Source organism: Gorilla gorilla, chromosome 4, assembly GCF_029281585.2.
Source record: "Gorilla gorilla gorilla isolate KB3781 chromosome 4, NHGRI_mGorGor1-v2.1_pri, whole genome shotgun sequence".
Classification (NCBI taxonomy): domain Eukaryota; kingdom Metazoa; phylum Chordata; class Mammalia; order Primates; family Hominidae; genus Gorilla; species Gorilla gorilla.
Genome location: NC_073228.2, coordinates 47,118,187 through 47,135,941, shown reverse-complemented (window position 1 = coordinate 47,135,941; position 17,755 = coordinate 47,118,187). Strand labels below are relative to the sequence as shown.

The following is a 17,755-nucleotide window of genomic DNA, read 5'->3' as shown; positions in this document are numbered from 1 at the left end:
GGGAAGGGAAGGGGGCGGGGCCGGGGCGGTGCGGGGGCGGGGCCGGGGCGGTGCGGGGGCGGGGCCAGGCGGTGGCCTGGAAGCCCGGAGCCTCAGCGCTCGCCCCTGCTCGTGAGTCCGTCTCCCCTTAGTCCGGGCGAGCCTCTGATCTTGGCCGCAAGGGTGACTAGAGCCCCCATGCTGCGGGGCTGGGGGTGGGAGCCGGCACCGGGGACGAGGGCCATCCTCTGGCACAGACACCCTCTCCTTCCCGGGGGCCCTGACTCGAGGCTGACGCAGGACCCCTTCCTCCTTCCCTTCCGCGTCCCCGTCGCGCCGCAGGCCTCAGCAGGGAACCGGAGCCGGGACGGGACGCAGGGCCGGGAGCGACGGCAGAACCCGGGGAGCTGAGCCGCTCGGGGCAGCGTGAACCCGAAGGGATGGGCACGGGGGTGGGGAGGTTGGCAGTGACGTCATAGGATTAACCTCCCTGTGCCAGGCCAAGTGCTGCCCCCTCGGAGAGCCACAGTCTCGGAGCTGACGGACCTGGGGAGCGTGAGGCGGAGCCGAGCCTGGAGTCCCCAGCAACTGGTTCTGGGTTCGAGGCTCGGACAGGCCGGCACCCCAGCCCGGCACCCGCGGTGTAGTTGTCCGCGACGTCAACCCGTGGGTGGGCATCCGTGTGCAGGTTCTGGTGGCCGAGTCGGGTGTGCACTTACTATTTATATGCAAGCACCAGAGTGCGTGCGCGAAGTGGGGGACGTCCAGGTGGCAGCGTTTCTGCAGCCGGTGGCCTGGGTCCGGCAGAGACATGGGCGCACACCGCCACTTTGCGGCGGCCAGCGGCGTGGCATCCTACAGAGAGGCTAGTGCTCAGGGCCTGGATTTGCCACCTACTTGCCCTGCTCTACCCCATTCTCAGATCTCCCAGGCCCAGAGATTCTGCACACTGGCTTGGGTCCCTACGCCACTCTGGGGTCCTGAATTTTCTTCTTGATTATCGTCTTCGCCTTTGTGCTTTTGATCCTGCCGTTCCTTCCTCCAGAAACAACCTTCCTTATTCTCCTGGTTTACCCTTTTGTTATTCTTGTTGTTGGATAGGCTAAGTCTACATTTCTTTTAATTGTTATGGATACTTAATAGTTGCAGAGAATTATGGAGAGGCATGTAATGTTTTGATACAGGTATAAAATGTGTAATGATCAAATCAAGGTAATTGAAGTAACCATCACCTCAAGCATTTATCATTCCTTTGTATTAGGAACATTCCAATTCCGCTTTTAGTTATTTGTATTTGTATTTTATTTGTTTATTAGAGACAAGGTCTCACTACTTGGTTGCCCAGGGTGGAGTGCAGTGGCATGATCATAGCTCACTGCAGCCTCAAAGCAATTCTCTTGCCTTGGCCTCCCAAAGTGTTGGGACTACAGGCCTGAGCCACCACTTTCCGCCCAGTTATTTTGAAATATACAATAAATTGGCCGGATGCGGTGGCTCACGCCTGTAATCCCAGCACTTTGGGAGGCACAGGTGGGATGATCACTTGAGTCCAGGTATTGAAGATCAGCCTGGGCAACATAATGAGACTTCTGCCTCTACAAAAATTGTTTTTAAAATAATTAATTTAAAAAGATACAATAGGCCGGGCGCGGTGGCTCACGCCTGTAATCCCAGCACTTTGGGAGGCCGAGGTCGGCGGATCACGAGGTCAGGAGATCGAGACCATCCTGGCTAATATGGTGAAACCCCGTCTCTACTAAAAAATACAAAAAATTAGCTGGGCGTGGTGGCGGGCGCCTGTAATCCCAGTTGCTCGGGAGGCTGAGGCAGGAGAATGGCGTGAACCCGGGAGGCGGAGCTTGCAGTGAGCTGAGATCACGCCACTGCACTCCAGCCCGGGAGAGAGCGAGACTCCGTCTCAAAAAAATAAATAAATAAAATAAAATAAACAAAATAAAAAGATACAATAAATTATTGGTAACTATAATCGTTGTATTGTGCTACCGAACACCGGATCTCATTCATTCTAACTGTATTTTGTACCCATTTCCCCCCCTCCCCAGTACCCTTCCCAGCCTCTGGTAACCATCATTCTGCGATGTCCATTTTGCGTACTCTTTTTTTTTTTTTTTTTTTTTTTGAGATGGAGTCTCACTGTCGCCCAGGCTGGAGTGCAGTGGGGCAATCTTGGCTCACTGCAATCTCCACCTCCCGGGTTCAAGCGATTCTCCTGCCTCAGCCTCCCGTGTAGCTGGGATTACAGGCGCGCGCCACCACGCCCGGCTAATTTGTGTATTTTTAGTAGAGACGGGGTTTCACTATGTTGGCCCGGCTGGTCTCGAACTCCTGACCTCAGGTGATCCGCCCGCCTTGGCCTCCCAAAGTTCTGGGATTACAGGCATAAGCCACCGTGCCCGACCATCTTCCAAAACTGAGCTGTGATGTCCTTCCTCTAGAACACCTGACCACAGGACATGACTTTTTTAAATCCCCAGTGCCTAAGTGTCTAGAGAGCTGAGTGGGTTGCCTCGGATCGGCCAGGCCTGGATATCAGCGAACAGATGCGGATTTCCACCAGGGGGCGCTAGGACGCCACGACCTTTCACTATGTGCACCAGGGGGCGCTGCCGCCCGCCTTGGCCATCCCGGGCTGGGAAGTCCGACCCTTCGATTAAGCCCCGCCTGATTGGGAAAGGCTCTGAGAAACTATTTGCATGATCTTGAAAGGGCCGTGCTGAATGGTTGAGGTAGGTAAGCCGAATGTGAAACAGGCTCTCTCATTGGCCTAAATCCCCCCCCTCGATCTGCGTCGCCATCCCGGCCTTGCTGGACCCCGGGGTCAGTAGGAAGCCGCGGGGTGGTGGCGAGAGAGGAACCAGGTGTCCTGGCAGTGGGCGCCGCGGGGCACAGGCTGGGCCAAGGTGCAGGCGGCCAGGGTGGGAGACTGTTCGCCCCGCCCTGACTCCTCCTCTCTTGCTTCTCCACCTGTTCGGGAGTTGGAGATGTGCACCTAAAGGAGGCGCATCTGGGGACGGACACATCTAGCACTGAGGCCCTCGCCACCTGCCTCGCCACCTGCCTCGCCACCTGGCGACCCTGACCCCACAACACTGCCTTGAGGTAGGAAAAGGAGGCTCCTCAACCACAACTTCTGACCTCCCAGGGTGTCTGAGGCCTCTAAAGAGCTTAGTTTGCCCCTCTGAGAAGTGAATCCTTGGCTTATGGTGCCGGGGGGACCCTGGAGGCCCCCTCACACGAAGGCTGCTTCTTGCAGAGTCGCTCAAAAGTAGGGCCCCAGGGCTCGCAGCAGCATGGGCACCGAGAAAGAAAGCCCAGAGCCCGACTGCCAGAAACAGTTCCAGGCTGCAGTGAGCGTCATCCAGAACCTGCCCAAGAACGGTGAGGCTGCGGGGACTCGCATTTGGACTCGCATTCAGGACGCCTGGGGTCTGACTCTGAAGAAAGAATGGTCCTGATCACTGCAGTTTTTGCAGACAAGCCCCTGCCTGGGCTGTCCTGGGGGTTCCCTCCGCTTCCTATCCTAGTCCAGATGCCCTGGGTGGGACCCATCCCCACTTCTGCCCTTTCCAAGCGGGGTTCTCCCGCCCCTCCGCCCCTTGGAACTGGGAGTGATGCTTTGCCCTGGCTTCCCAACTCTCTGCCCAGGCTCTTACCGCCCCTCCTATGAAGAGATGCTGCGATTCTACAGTTACTACAAGCAGGCCACCATGGGGCCCTGCCTGGTCCCCCGGCCCGGGTTCTGGGACCCCATTGGACGATATAAGTGGTGAGCTCCCTGCTGGCTGGGCAAACAAGCCTCAGCTGTCAAGCAGCCCTCTCACAGCCCTCTGCCCCCAGGGACGCCTGGAACAGTCTGGGCAAGATGAGCAGGGAGGAGGCCATGTCTGCCTACATCACTGAAATGAAACTGGTGGCACAGAAGGTAAGGGCTGCAGGTTCTCTGTCCCCAGGCTCCTGGCCAGGTGGCCTCACCCTTCCAGTTCTGACCCCCACTACGTTTCCTACACATGGACCCCCTCATGGGAATCACCACCTTCATGTTACCCCCAGCCCTGCCTATCTTTGGCCCCTGACTGGGCACAGGGTGGAGGTGTGTGACAGGGCAGGAGCAGGGTGGAAGGGACAGGAGGCCACTCTGTCCCCAACAGACCCCCTCCCCTACAGGTGATCGACACAGTGCCCCTGGGTGAGGTGGCAGAGGACATGTTTGGTTACTTCGAGCCCCTGTACCAGGTGATCCCTGACATGCCGAGGCCCCCAGAGACCTTCCTGAGAAGGGTCACAGGTCAGACTCCCAAGCTGGGAGCTCCAAAAGTGCTGAGTGAACCGTCTTAGGTCTAGGCTGAGGTGGGCTGGGGGCAGAGGGCTCCAGGGGACATCCCTGTTAGGACCCCCAAGCCCCCGAGAGGTGGATCCCAGGCAGCATCCACGGCTCATCCCGAGTAGGGGCTTGATCACACTGGGAGGTGCCAGCCTCTCCCCAGGCCCACCTCTGGGTGCTGTGTCTTGGCAGGTTGGAAAGAGCAGGTTGTGAATGGAGATGTTGGGGCTGTTTCAGAGCCTCCCTGCCTCCCCAAGGAACCGGCATCCCCAAGCCCAGGTTAGTGCTTGAGCAGGAGGGGTGGACCAAACTCAGGCTGGGGGAGGGCTGGAGGGGAGAAGGCTGGATGCCACGCTGTGCCCTCCACAGACACTGAGACTTCCTGTGCTCCCAAAGGTGGGGACCGGGGTCTAGGATTCCTGTTCCAGGGCCTTGCTTCTGGCGCCCATCTGTGCCTCAGGTGTTAATATCTCTAGTGCCTCGTATCTCTAGTGTCTCCTAAACAGGTGCTTCTGCCCAGTGCATACTCCTGCTCTCCCTCCACAGCTTCCCTCTGGGCAGTAACTCTACCAACCCCTCCACAGAGTCCCATTCACCCAGGGACCTGGACTCCGAGGTTTTCTGTGATTCCCTGGAGCAGCTGGAGCCTGAGCTGGTGAGCCCAGTCCCCATTCCCCCCTTTTCCCACCCCACTGTGCTCCCACTCCCACCCTCAGCTCTCTGACTCATCTCAGCAGGTTTGGACAGAGCAGCGGGCAGCATCTGGAGGAAAGCGTGATCCCAGGAACAGCCCCGTGCCCCCCACAGAGAAAGGTGAGCTCCTACCCAACCTCTCACCCACTTCTGCCCTTTCCCGTGGTCCTGGCACCCCAGGCTTTCTCTTGGCTGCCTTCCTAGGGCAGAGTTGAAAGTCCATTGCTGGGCACTGAGCGAGAAGCCTCTGTCCAGGAAGGGCTGCCAACCAGCCAGATACCTGCCTGGATGGGCAAAGTCCCCGCCCTCCCTCCTCTCCCCAAAGGGCACCCAGGAGTCTGCACCCTCTGCAGGTGCTGAGTAATGCCAGCGGGATGGGAGTCCTAGCCCAGTTCTCCCACCTACAGCTGCACAGCCTTGGGAAGTCATCCATATTCTCTGGACTCCCCCGTTTGGAAATCTCAGAAGACAATGAGTTCTGCCCTCTTCCCTTCTAGAACTCCTGTTGTGTGTCAGGTCCTGTATGGACATTTTGAAAAGTTTCTCCTTTTTTCCTCTGAGCAAGCAGCCCTGTGAGAGAAATGACATCTTCTCCTAATTTTTAGAAGACAAAATGATGCCCAGAGAAGTTAATACTTTGGCCGGGCACGATGGCTCACGCCTGTAATCCCAGCACTTTGGGAGGCCAAGGCAGGCAGATCACCTGAGGTCAGGAGTTTGAGACCAGCCTGGCCAACATGGTAAAACCCTGTCTCTATTAAAAATACAAATATTAGCCGGGTGTGGTGGGCACCTATAATCCCAGGTATTCGGGAGGCTGAGGCAGGAGAATCGCTTGAATCCAGGAGGCGGAGGTTGCAGTGAGCCAAGGTCATTGTGCCACTGCACTCCAGCCTGGGCGACAGAGCAAGACTGTCTAAAAAAAAAAAAAAAAAAAAAAAGGTAATGACTTGATCTGTGTCATAAGCGGCCATGCTGGGATTAAACCCATAGCAGCCCATTACTCAGCTACATAGATGGACTTTGCAAGAATCACGCTTGGTACAGGGATTGGGTTCCACTCCTACACTTTCCTGGGCTTGCCCCAGCCTGCCCCCACCCTGCCCAGAGCTGAATTGCCTCCTGAGCCCCCTTCCCTGTGTGTCTGTGCTCCTCAGAGGGGTTGCGGGGCAGCCCGCCGGGGCCCCAGGAGTTGGACGTGTGGCTGCTGGGGACAGTTCGAGCACTACAGGAGAGCATGCAGGAGGTGCAGGCGAGGGTGCAGAGCCTGGAGAGCATGCCCCGGCCCCCTGAGCAGGTAGAGTCCCCCACCCCATAGGACAAGATGATGGCAGAATCGGGTCTTTATTCTGGGCTCCTCTTCCAGCCACTTTTGTTTTTGTCCTCACGCCTCCACCTGCCCACATCTCTCTCCAGAGAATGGCATGGCTCCTGCTACAGGCAGGAGGTGGGGGTGAGGGTGGAGAGGGCTGACATGCTTCCACTCTGAAGGCACAGTGGGTGGGGCCCTTTGCCGTTCTCCCCTCCCTCTGCCTGGAGAGAAGCTAAGCCTCAGGACTAATCCCGTGTGGGAAGGGCCATGATGTGTCTGCTCTGGGCATTGAGGATGCGGGTCCCTATTGCCCCTCAGTCAGGACTTCCATTCCCAGAATTAGGATTTGCCCCAAATGGTTCAGCCCTTGCATCCCTCTCCTCAACTCCTAGCTCTGCTTGCCTCTGACACTTGGGATCCTGGGCTCCTGCAAACTAAATAACAGCTGCCATTGCTGGAGCCCCGCTGGGTGCCAAACACTCATGGGCATCTTCCCACTGAATCCACACAACAGCCCTATGAGATAGAGTTTCTTTTCACCTCCCTTTTAGAGAGGGAAACTAAAGCTCCAAGGGGCTAATTTGCCTGAGGGCACACAGCCTGGGAGAGCCTCTCTGAGCTACTGTGAGGATTCAACCATGCATGTTGGTGCTTCCGTGGTGCCCACCACACATCCTTCTCCAGTCGGTTCTGTTGCTACTATTGCTGTTAATATTAACATTAAGCGATGGAGTTGGCAGTGGCCCCTATTCTGTCTCCCTGCAAAGCTGATACCCACCATTAACTCTGAGTGGGTCTGTTCTTGAAAAGCCTGAGGTGGTGGGGGCAGAGAGGGCTGGGTTCCCAGATGTGAGGCATCTCTGGGGTGACCCCTAACCCACTCAGCACAGCAGGTGTGAGCCCACAGCGGCAGGATTTCCTCAGATCCACGATGGCTAACTTTTCAACACTGCCCCTCCCCCTCAACAGGGCTTTCTTTCTTTTCTTTTTTTCTGTTTTTTTGTTTTGTTTTGTTTTTTGTTTTTGAGATAGAGTCTTGCTCTGTCGCCCAGGCTGAAGTACAGTGGCATGATCTCGGCTCACTGCAACCTCCGCCTCCCGGGTTCAAGTGATTCTCCTGCCTCAGCCTCCGGGGTAGCTGGGACTACAGGCAGCACCACCATGCCCAGATACTTTTTGTATTTTTAGTAGAGACGGGGTTTCACCATGGTCCCCAGGATGGTATCAATCTCTTGACCTCGTAATCCACCTGCCTCAGCCTCCCAAAGTGCTGGGATTACAGGTGTGAGCCACCACGCCTGGCCCCCTTTTCTTTTTTTCCTACCATTTACTACTTTTAAATGTTGAAGATTTTAAAGTAGATTACAGGCCAGCGTAGTGGCTCACACCTGTAATCCCAGCACTTTGGGAGGCTGAGGAGGGAGGATCTCTTGAGCCTGGGAGTTCGAGACCAGCCTAGGCAACATAGGAAGATCCTGCCTCAAAAAAAAAAAGATTCTAAACATCATGATGTTCCACCTCGAAAGAGTTGGGTTCATATTCTCAAAATAGGCTGGGCGTGGTGGCTCACGCCTGTAATCCTAGCACTTTCGGAGGCCAAGGCGTGTGGATCACCTGAGGTCAGGAGTTCCAGACCAGCCTGGCCAACATGGCAAAACCTCGTCTCTACTAAAAATACAAAACTTAGCTGGGCGAGGTGGCAGGCACCTGTAATCCCAGCTACTCAGGAGGCTGAGGCAGGAGAATCACTTGAAACTGGCAGGCAGAGGTTGCAGTGAGCTGAGATGGTGCCATTGCACTCCAGCCTGAGCTATAGAGCAAGACTCCGTCTCAAAAACAAACAAAAAACCACATCTCTCAAAATAAGAACATTCTACCTAGCCCAAACATTTTATAACACACAATTATTAATTTCTTAATATCATCAAATATCCAATCTAAATTCCAGTTTCTCCAGTTATCCTGAAACCGCCTTTTCCAGCTGCTCTGTTTTTCCAGGCTAGGACCACACATTGCATCTGTTCCCCTTTCAATTCTCTTTTAATCTAGCCCAGTCCTTCTCCTTGCTATTGACTTGCTGACCAGTCTGGGCTGGTGTCCTGTAGAATGTTCCACCTTTTGGGTCTAATTACATCCTCATGGGTGGTTCCTCGATACACATTTCCTGTGAACTGGGGGTTAGATCTAAACACTAGATTAGAGTCACGTTAAACATTTGGGCTGGGCACGGTGGCTCACGCCTGTAATCCCAGCACTTTGGGAGGCTGAGGTGGGTGGATCACCCGAGGTCAGGAGTTCGAGACCAGCCTGACCAACATGGTGAAACCCTGTGTCTTCTAAAAATACAAAAATTAGCTAGGCATGGTGGCAGGTTTCTGTAATCCCAGCTACTCAGGAGGCTGATGCGGGAGAATCGCTTGAACCCGGGAGGCGGAGGTTGCACTGAGCCGAGATCACGCCATTGCACTCTAGCCTGGGAGACAGAGCAAGACTCCTCAAAAAAAAAAAAAAAAAAAAGAAAGAAAGAAAAAGAAAGAAATTAATTTAAAAGCCACCTAAATGGTGACAAAATTCCAGTTTTCTCTTGAGTATCACTGTGGGCTTATGGATTTCACAGATTCAGTATTCCCAGGAGCCACAGTAATTCCTTTTTTTTTTTTTTTTGAGATGCAGTCTCACTCTGTCGGTCAGACTGGAGTGCAGTGGCGTGAACTCGGCTCACTGCAACCTCCGCCTCCCCGGGTTCAAGCAATTCTCTGCCTCAGCCTCCCGAGTAGCTGGGATTACAGGCGCCCACCACCATGCCCGGCTAATTTTTTTTGTATTTTTAGTAGAGACGGGGTTTCACCATCTTGGCCACGCTGGTCTTGAACTCCTGACCTCGTGACCACCTGCCTCGGTCTCCCAAAGTGCTGGGATGACAGGCGTGAGCCACCCCACCCGGTCTGCCACAGTCATTCTTTTTGATGCTCAGACAGTCACAACTTTGGCCATTCAAGACCCTTTCATACCGGATCTTATGTTCTTATAACACGACCTGATGAATCTTTAAAAGCGACCTTGCTTTCCTGGTACAAGGCGCCCCACATTCACTCCCACCTTCCCTGCCCCAGGCCTGGAATCAGCCACTTCTCCAAGGAGCCTTGGCTCCTTTTTAGTGGAGAATGATACTTGGAAACTAAAATCTAGGTACCCAGGGTCCTCATTTGACATATGTGGCACATCCTTAACAACACAGGTCTTCAGGTCATACCAAGGGTCATTGCTTTGTGGCCCAGAGAAGATGGCATGGAAGCTGCTCCCTCTACCCGCAGCCCCTCCAGCCTCTCTTGATACTGGGATTGCCCTGGGGAGGAAGATGTGGGAGGGAGTTGGCATTCAACCTGTCAGGACCACCTGGGGGCCACTTCCCTTCTAGTGGTGCAGACTTAGGGGCAGGGTCTTTCCAATCTTTCACTGAATTGGAAGCAGTTTCCTAGGGAGGCTGTGCTGAGGCCTGGACTGGCCTCTGACTCCCTCCCTCTTGGCTGCAGAGGCCGCAGCCCAGGCCCAGTGCTCGGCCATGGCCCCTTGGGCTCCCGGGGCCCGCGCTGCTCTTCTTCCTCCTGTGGCCCTTCGTCGTCCAGTGGCTCTTCCGAATGTTTCGGACCCAAAAGAGGTGACTGTCAGTGGAGGGGTCTCTGCAGCCAACTGAGACTATCTTGCTGTGCCCTGAGCCTTCCTAGGGTTTAGAAGAACAGCATTCAAAATTCCCCCTCCTGTCAGTGTTTGCCTTCGCACCTCCTCCCCTAAAGCAGCGCGGGGGGCAAATAAGACCCCACCCCTCCCTGCAGCTTCACAGGGACGCTTCGTTCCCTCCCCGCAACCACCCCAGGCTCCCCTGGGAGGTTGCTGTTGTGGTACACGTCCCCGGTGCTGGGTTGGCCGTGACTCGGGGGCGGGGCTATCGGGTCTCAGCCCCTGCCCTCCCCAGTCTCTGGGTCACCTGACTCTTCCCACCCCTGCTTCTCCCCAAGGAGGTTCAGCTCTTGAGCAAGTTGGGACTTGGGCCGGGGCCTGGAAGAATGATTGGCTGGGAGGCCGAGGGAGGGAGGCCAGGAGGCCCGGACCAGTTGGGAGGAGTGAGCAGGCTCCGGGGGAGGGGGATGAGCGCAGTTTTCTCGCTTTCCTCCCCTGCCGGCCCCCTCCGCCCCCACACACACTCGGGACGTCTTCATTGAAGATTCACTTACAAACGAATGTTTCACTAAATAAAAGAAAACCATAATCTTCTGCTGTCTGGTCCCCTACGGAGGGAGCGGGGAGCGGGGCCCGGCGCGAGCGAGGCACAAGTCCCTTTCCTGCTCCCCACCCAATGCCCCCCTGATGGCCCTGAAAGAAGCCAGCGGTTGGTGTTTCTGAATGGGGAATATTTTCCCTCCTCCCCGGGCAAGCGAAGGGAAAACAGGCCTCTGTGTGGAGGGGAGAGGGAGGGAACCAACGGTGGCTCGGGCTGGGAGCGGGGCGCCCTTGGGAAGGCGGGGCCAATGCGGGGGGCCGAGGGCGCGGCCCTGCCTGCCGCCCCGTCGGGGACGCGGGGTCCGAGCGAGCTGGGGGTGGCGGGGAGGAGCGGAGCACGGCTGGGCGGGGCCGAGGAGCTGGTTTGGCCCCCGCCCAAAGCGGACCGCAGCTGCTCCAGCTCCGCGCCCCGGGCGTAGAGATGGGGTTCCGAGCCCCCGGCCCCAGAAATGTCCGCTGCCCCCTCCTCAGCTGCCTCAGTTCCCGGTGCCCCACCTTGACCTCCGGGCCTGGGCCTTCCCAGGGGATTTTCTGGGAGGCCAAGGCCCAGCGAGAGCCTCGTCCTCGCCCCGCCCTGAGTAGGGAGCAGGGCCCTGCGCGCCTGGAAGCCCCTGTCGGGGTGGGCCGAGCGCCCGCGTGCAGTCGCCTTCGGGGGCACGGGCCAGAAGCCTTGGCCTCCCTCTGTCAGCACAAGCCCTGTCGTCCGTGGGCCGTCTTGGCTCAAGCCTCGGTCCGGCCTGTATTCAATGGCGAAACTGGCCGCTCTGAGCGCCGCCTGGTGCCAGCGCCTCCAAGTCCACTGGCCAGGGTCCCTACCGGAGTCCCCCGCCGCTGCCACCACCTGGGCCCTAGGACCTTCCTACCCCTGGGTAAGGAAGAGGCAGTTCTGAAGGCCCCTGGCTGAGATCCTTAAACTCCTGAGTTCCCTGTCAGCCTCTAGTCTCGACCACCGTCTCAGGCTTCGCCATCATTGGCCCCACTGGAAGCCACAGTCACTCTTTAGTCGTCAGTCCTCTCAAAGCCGGGAAGGCATCCCTGAGGCTAGACGGTGCGCTCTGCACCTGCACGGCTCAGCCCAGGGTCACAAGCACAGGCTGAATAGCCCCTGTGATAAGGCTGGACTGCAGCAAGCAGGACAGACAACAGCAGGGCCACCTTGGTGGGGGATGCAGGCCTGGAGCTGAAGCCAGCTCCACCACTTGCACAGTAGCTGTGGAACTTGGGCAAGATTTTTTTTTTTGAGACCGAGTCTCGCTTTGTTGTCAGGCTGGAGTGCAGTGGCGCGACCTCGGCTCATTGCAACCTCTGCCTCCCAGGTTCAAGCAATTCTCCTGCCTCAGCCTCCCGGAAGTAGCTGGGACTACAGGCGGGCGCCACCATGCCCGGCTAATTTTTTGTATTTTTAGTAGAGATGGGGTTTCACCATGTTAGCCAGGGTGGTCTCGATCTCCTGACCTCGTGATCCGCCCGCCTCGGCCTCCCAAAGTGCTAGGATTACAGGCGTGAGCCACCGCGCCCGGCCCCCTTGGGGAAGATTCTTAACTGCTCTGGGCTTGGGTGGCCTCTTTTGTGAAATAGAGTTGATCTCTTTTTCATAAGGCAGTCCTGGGGTTTACCAGTGATGGGGCATGTTAAATGCCTGGCAAAGGGTTAGAACCCAGCTAACAGTAAGGTTGCCTGGCCCCTTGACAGAATTCTAGAATTCCACAACCTATTCGTCAGTCCACCTCTCCCCCAGTAGAACACATGAAACCATACAGTGGAGCCCAGTCCAGGACACTGAGGCTAGGCTCAGCAGTGCCTTCCAAATGCCCTGACTGGGGGTACCCCAGAATCCTCTGGAGTCTGAAGATGGGGTAACAATTTGGAGGTCTCTGGGATAACTCTCTGTGATAACCAAGTTCTCTGCAAAATCCCTTTTTCCTCCAGGAGCGCTCTGAGGGGCAGCTGTTGCTCTCAGGAAGCCTCCTAAGGGATGAAGCCACACGGAGTGGGGAACTTTTCAGGTGGACCCGAATTCTTGGAAGCCCAGAGAAAACAAACGAAGGTGTTCATTTTCAGAACATATAGCTGTGCCCAGAGGCCCGCGTGCTTGCGGCTCCCCTTAGAGGCATCTACATTGGCCATGCCCATCACCACTGGCCCCCACCCCCGATATCTCACACTGCCCAGAGCCACCGAAGTCCCAGACTAGCCCTTTCCTGGCACATGATGCTTGGTCTTCCTAAAATGCCCCTCTTCGTGCCACTTTGCGTGAAAGCTCTTCATCCTTCAGAGCCAGCCAGGAAGTCACTTGCTCCTGACGCTTGTCCATAATTCCCAGCTCCCATGCACTCGGCTCATCAGCTCCCACCGGGATTTCCCTCACTTGCCATTTAGGCTGGCTGTGGTCTGATGGCCTCTCCACAGTCCAGGAGCAACTTGAAGGCAAGAATGGCATCCCACCCCTCTTTGTACCCTCCTGTTTGCCAAATGATATAGGGGCTGAATAAGGTTGAAGTTGTTGGGAATAAAAAGAACGAAATCCAGAGTTTTCCCCGATTTTAAGAAAAAATGGGTTTTGTGTTTGTGACAGAAAAAAAAAACTGGCATGGGGGGGGTCACAAAGACCAGCGCTCTAGCCAGAACTGCCCCATGGTTGTCATGTGACCTTGGACAAGTCACTTATTTTCCAGTGTCTTAGAGATGTCTTATCTGTAAAATGGAGACACTCATTCCTATCGTGTCTAACTTGCCAGGCTGTGGTGAGGTCACATGGTTCTGTGCGTAAAAGGTGCACAGTGCAAACGTGCTGGAATGTCAGGGATGCTATTAAGGAAGCAATAAGAAGAAAGGGTCACTGGGTGTGTGGCGAAGGAGAAGTGGAAAGGGCGCCAAGATTTTAGGCCTCAGTGACTGGTATGGAGGGTTCTCTGGGTCCTCTCAGTCCCTGTTTATGGAGGGCTGGGGGCTTGGGTCTAGATAATTTCTCTCTGAGAAACTAAGCCCCCGGGGGAATCGGCCCCCCCAGCCCTGCGCCAGAATCCCCTGCCGCAAGTTTCGGAGCAAGGCCTCCTCCATGCTTCCCTCCCAGTCTTGCCCAGCGCCCACTGATGAGGAAGGGCCTCTGCGGGTGAGAGACCTGCTTCCCTCTCGGATAGCCAGGGCTGATGATTTCAACTCATTAATCATTCCGAACTCTTCCCAACAAACAGCCTCATGGCTGTCCCGGACCTCCTCTGTCCCGGCTCAGGAAATGATCTCGCTCGGAAGTGAAAAGACCAAATCGGCCCCAGGAGGCCATTTTCTTCGACAGAAGCTGAGGCGTGGGGGCAAGGCCTTCCCCCGCTTCCCCCTCCACTCCCCCGCCCGCCCCCGGCCCCAGCTTTCCGATCTCGGCCCAGGGAAGAGCCTTGGTCGCGAATCACCAGTTTGCATTTGCCCCTGGGGCGGGGGCGGCTTTCTGAGACCAGGCTGGGGGTGGGACCCCGCCACCTTCCGCTAAGGGTACCGAGTTCAGTCCGGGAGTCGGCGTCACCGGGACTCGAACCCGCCTTTTCGTCTTCCGAGGCCTAGTGCGAGCCTGCGGCGCTAAACGCAGTCACACTGTCCCTTTAAGGCGGCACTTTTTATTCTTCATTTGTTTACTTCTTCATGCGCTTTTCGTTCTTTACAAAATGTGCTCGCATATCCTTCCGCAAGTGTCAGTCTCAGGCACTCACCACCCGCTTTGAAGCCATTTCTATAATCTTAAGACTCGCGAGTTAGCAGCCGTGGGCCGACGTCTCTCTTTATAGGATTTAATTCTTTTACATTTTAGGGACTACTTTTTAGGAATAAACCATTCTTGCGTTAGTTAATAAAGGTTCATAACCTTCGGAACCCTTCCGCTGAGAACAAAATACGATAATAGCCTTTATAACGCACCTTTTCATAAAAATATTCTGTGTGGACTCTCATAGGCCATCGAATCTTCTCGTATTCCTGAAACAGAATGGTACGGTCCAGAACCCGCCCCATCTTCTCTGCGATTGGCCGTCCTTCCTCAGCGAGTCGTGTGATTTTTCACCAATGGCCGCTCGCGTTTCTTTAGCGAGGTCTAAGAGATGGAAGGTGTCGGCCAGGGAGACGCCCCCAACGCGTCCCGGGATTGGCTACGTCGCACGGCGCGCGAGGGCGGCGGGCCCGAAAGAAAAGAACTACGACTCCCGGCGCCCCGCAAAGGGAACTCCGTTACGCATGCGCACGGGCGGGGCGAACAAGCCTGTATATAAAAGGGGCGCAGAGGACTGGGAGACAGCAGTTGGAAGTTGGCAGGTGGAGAGGCAGGTTGGGAGGGAAAGTCGGGGGAGGACGCGGAAGAGGAGCTGTGGGAAGGGGGAGGAGGGAGGGAGGAAAAGAGGAGGAGGCGGAGGAGAACTGAGCAGAGCAGAGCATCGAGCCAAAGGGGAGATGAGTTTGTCTGTCCTCTGCTGAGGCTACGGCCGGGCCTAGGGAACTGGGAGCTTGGGTGGAAGCGACACCCGTGGAAGTGGGAGGAGGTGGCGCCGGGACTTTAACCCCTTGTGGGCTCTGCGGCAGGGGATTTAACCCTTTGTGGATCTGGCCCCTCGGAGGCAGCGTCATCGGTAGTTTTAACCCCTTCGGGGCTGGGTTTCACGCACTGGACTTACCCTCATCACCTTGCTCACCAACTCCTTTATTGGGGTGCTCCGCTTGGAGGTTTGAGGCCCACCTCCGCCCATTACGTACTGTTCCTGCCGCTGCACCCCCTTGGACCCGCTAGCTGGCCGCACTGTGGGCGCTTAACCCTTTACTGACTTGAGCTCCCCAGATTGCAGTTGGAGTTTGCTGATAGAAGGACTAGCTAAAGGCGTCACTGCAGGAATTACAAACTGAAGAGGACTCTGTTGGACTTTTTTTTTTTTTTTTTTTTTTAAGAAAAACCCATTTTTTTCCTTAAGGACTTACTAGCCAAAATTTCTTAAACTTCGAGGACTCTACTAGCCATGGCCGAGCCATTCTTGTCAGAATATCAACACCAGCCTCCAACTAGCAACTGTACAGGTGCTGCTGCTGTCCAGGAAGAGCTGAACCCTGAGCGCCCTCCAGGCGCGGAGGAGCGGGTGCCCGAGGAGGACAGTAGGTGGCAATCGAGAGCGTTCCCCCAGTTGGGTGGCCGTCCGGGGCCGGAGGGGGAAGGGAGCCTGGAGTCCCAACCACCTCCCTTGCAGACCCAGGCCTGTCCAGAATCTAGCTGCCTGAGAGAGGGCGAGAAGGGCCAGAATGGGGACGACTCGTCCGCTGGCGGCGACTTCCCGCCGCCGGCAGAAGTGGAACCGACGCCCGAGGCCGAGCTGCTCGCCCAGCCTTGTCATGACTCCGAGGCCAGTAAGTTGGGGGCTCCTGCCGCAGGGGGCGAAGAGGAGTGGGGACAGCAGCAGAGACAGCTGGGGAAGAAAAAACATAGGAGACGCCCGTCCAAGAAGAAGCGGCATTGGAAACCGTACTACAAGCTGACCTGGGAAGAGAAGAAAAAGTTCGACGAGAAACAGAGCCTTCGAGCTTCAAGGATCCGAGCCGAGATGTTCGCCAAGGGCCAGCCGGTCGCGCCCTATAACACCACGCAGTTCCTCATGGATGATCACGACCAGGAGGAGCCGGATCTCAAAACCGGCCTGTACTCCAAGCGGGCCGCCGCCAAATCCGACGACACCAGCGATGACGACTTCATGGAAGAAGGGGGTGAGGAGGATGGGGGCAGCGATGGGATGGGAGGGGACGGCAGCGAGTTTCTGCAGCGGGACTTCTCGGAGACGTACGAGCGGTACCACACGGAGAGCCTGCAGAACATGAGCAAGCAGGAGCTCATCAAGGAGTACCTGGAACTGGAGAAGTGCCTCTCGCGCATGGAGGACGAGAACAACCGGCTGCGGCTGGAGAGCAAGCGGCTGGGTGGCGACGACGCGCGTGTGCGGGAGCTGGAGCTGGAGCTGGACCGGCTGCGCGCCGAGAACCTCCAGCTGCTGACCGAGAACGAACTGCACCGGCAGCAGGAGCGAGCGCCGCTTTCCAAGTTTGGAGACTAGACTGAAACTTTTTTGGGGGAGGGGGCAAAGGGGACTTTTTACAGTGATGGAATGTAACATTATATACATGTGTATATAAGACAGTGGACCTTTTTATGACACATAATCAGAAGAGAAATCCCCCTGGCTTTGGTTGGTTTCGTAAATTTAGCTATATGTAGCTTGCGTGCTTTCTCCTGTTCTTTTAATTATGTGAAACTGAAGAGTTGCTTTTCTTGTTTTTCTTTTTAGAAGTTTTTTTCCTTAATGTGAAAGTAATTTGACCAAGTTATAATGCATTTTTGTTTTTAACAAATCCCCTCCTTAAACGGAGCTATAAGGTGGCCAAATCTGAGAACAATTAAATTCATTTTAGTTATAATAAATTTAATATTTGTAAACGTAACATAGTTTCAGTGTGATTTCTAGAGCTAATTCAAAATAGTATTGATATATTTTATGTGATTGCATTTTTGGGGAGGGGTACCGAAATCGTTAAATTTGTCAGTTTACAAAAATATCAATCTTTAATGGGAGAATTTTCAATTTGCCAATTTTTTCCTTGAATGGGTTTAAGTATGCTACAATATACAGTTCAGGCAAAATTTAAGATGTAATTATCTTCAATACTTAAGTGTGCTTGCTTTCTAGTGCCTTGGTTTTCTTTCTTGATGCTGGAAAAATAAACAAACCGGTATTGAGTGTTTAGGCGAGTGGAAAGTGGCTACAATCCAAAATTTTAAATTTAACTCTGCCTCGGCCATTCAAAAGTCTAATAAAAAATGTAAACCTAATTTGGCAGTTTGTTAGGTTAGACAACTGACAGCCTCATTTCATTCCTACAAGTTGGTTTTCAGTAATCTCTTCCTTCCCCCCAGTAAGGCTGGAAGAGGCTTTTGGCAAACTTCTTAGTGCAAGCAATGGTTAGATTAATTTGTGAGGCAGCTCTTTAAGACGTTCAGAGGTAAGATATACTGGATTTATAAAGCAAATGGCTGTTTGGGGGATTCCAAGGATTTACCTAATTGTCCAATTCTACATGCTCTCTATACCAAAACCAAAAAAAAAGCTATCCACCTTTCCATGTGGGTCAAACTAAAATTA

At 55.1% G+C, this 17,755-nt stretch overlaps 2 protein-coding genes across 24 annotated transcripts; both read left to right on the top strand.

Moving 5' to 3' along the window:
• The first annotated feature begins 57 nt into the window (after positions 1-57).
• Positions 58-10,595, top strand: ACBD4 (acyl-CoA binding domain containing 4). Of its 23 annotated transcripts, none has more exons than XM_004041510.5 (12): positions 58-111; positions 2,475-2,726; positions 2,976-3,099; positions 3,254-3,378; positions 3,646-3,766; positions 3,838-3,922; positions 4,165-4,285; positions 4,514-4,600; positions 4,906-4,976; positions 5,059-5,134; positions 6,172-6,311; positions 9,860-10,595. In XM_004041510.5, exons 4-12 carry the CDS (start codon positions 3,291-3,293, stop codon positions 9,986-9,988), a joined length of 918 nt encoding a protein of 305 aa, XP_004041558.3. In that variant the 5' UTR covers positions 58-111; positions 2,475-2,726; positions 2,976-3,099; positions 3,254-3,290; the 3' UTR covers positions 9,989-10,595. The 23 variants fall into 23 exon arrangements, with proteins under 23 accessions (XP_004041558.3, XP_030866679.2, XP_063562404.1 ...); XM_031010819.3 differs by having other exon boundaries at positions 4,868-4,976; XM_063706334.1 differs by having other exon boundaries at positions 2,475-2,730; positions 5,056-5,134.
• A 2,013-nt stretch (positions 10,596-12,608) lies between these two features.
• HEXIM1 (HEXIM P-TEFb complex subunit 1) lies at positions 12,609-17,057 on the top strand. The gene has a single exon (XM_055387866.2). The coding sequence runs from the start codon at positions 15,593-15,595 to the stop codon at positions 16,670-16,672; it is 1,080 nt and encodes a 359-aa protein (XP_055243841.1). The 5' UTR covers positions 12,609-15,592; the 3' UTR covers positions 16,673-17,057.
• The last annotated feature ends 698 nt before the right edge of the window (positions 17,058-17,755 follow it).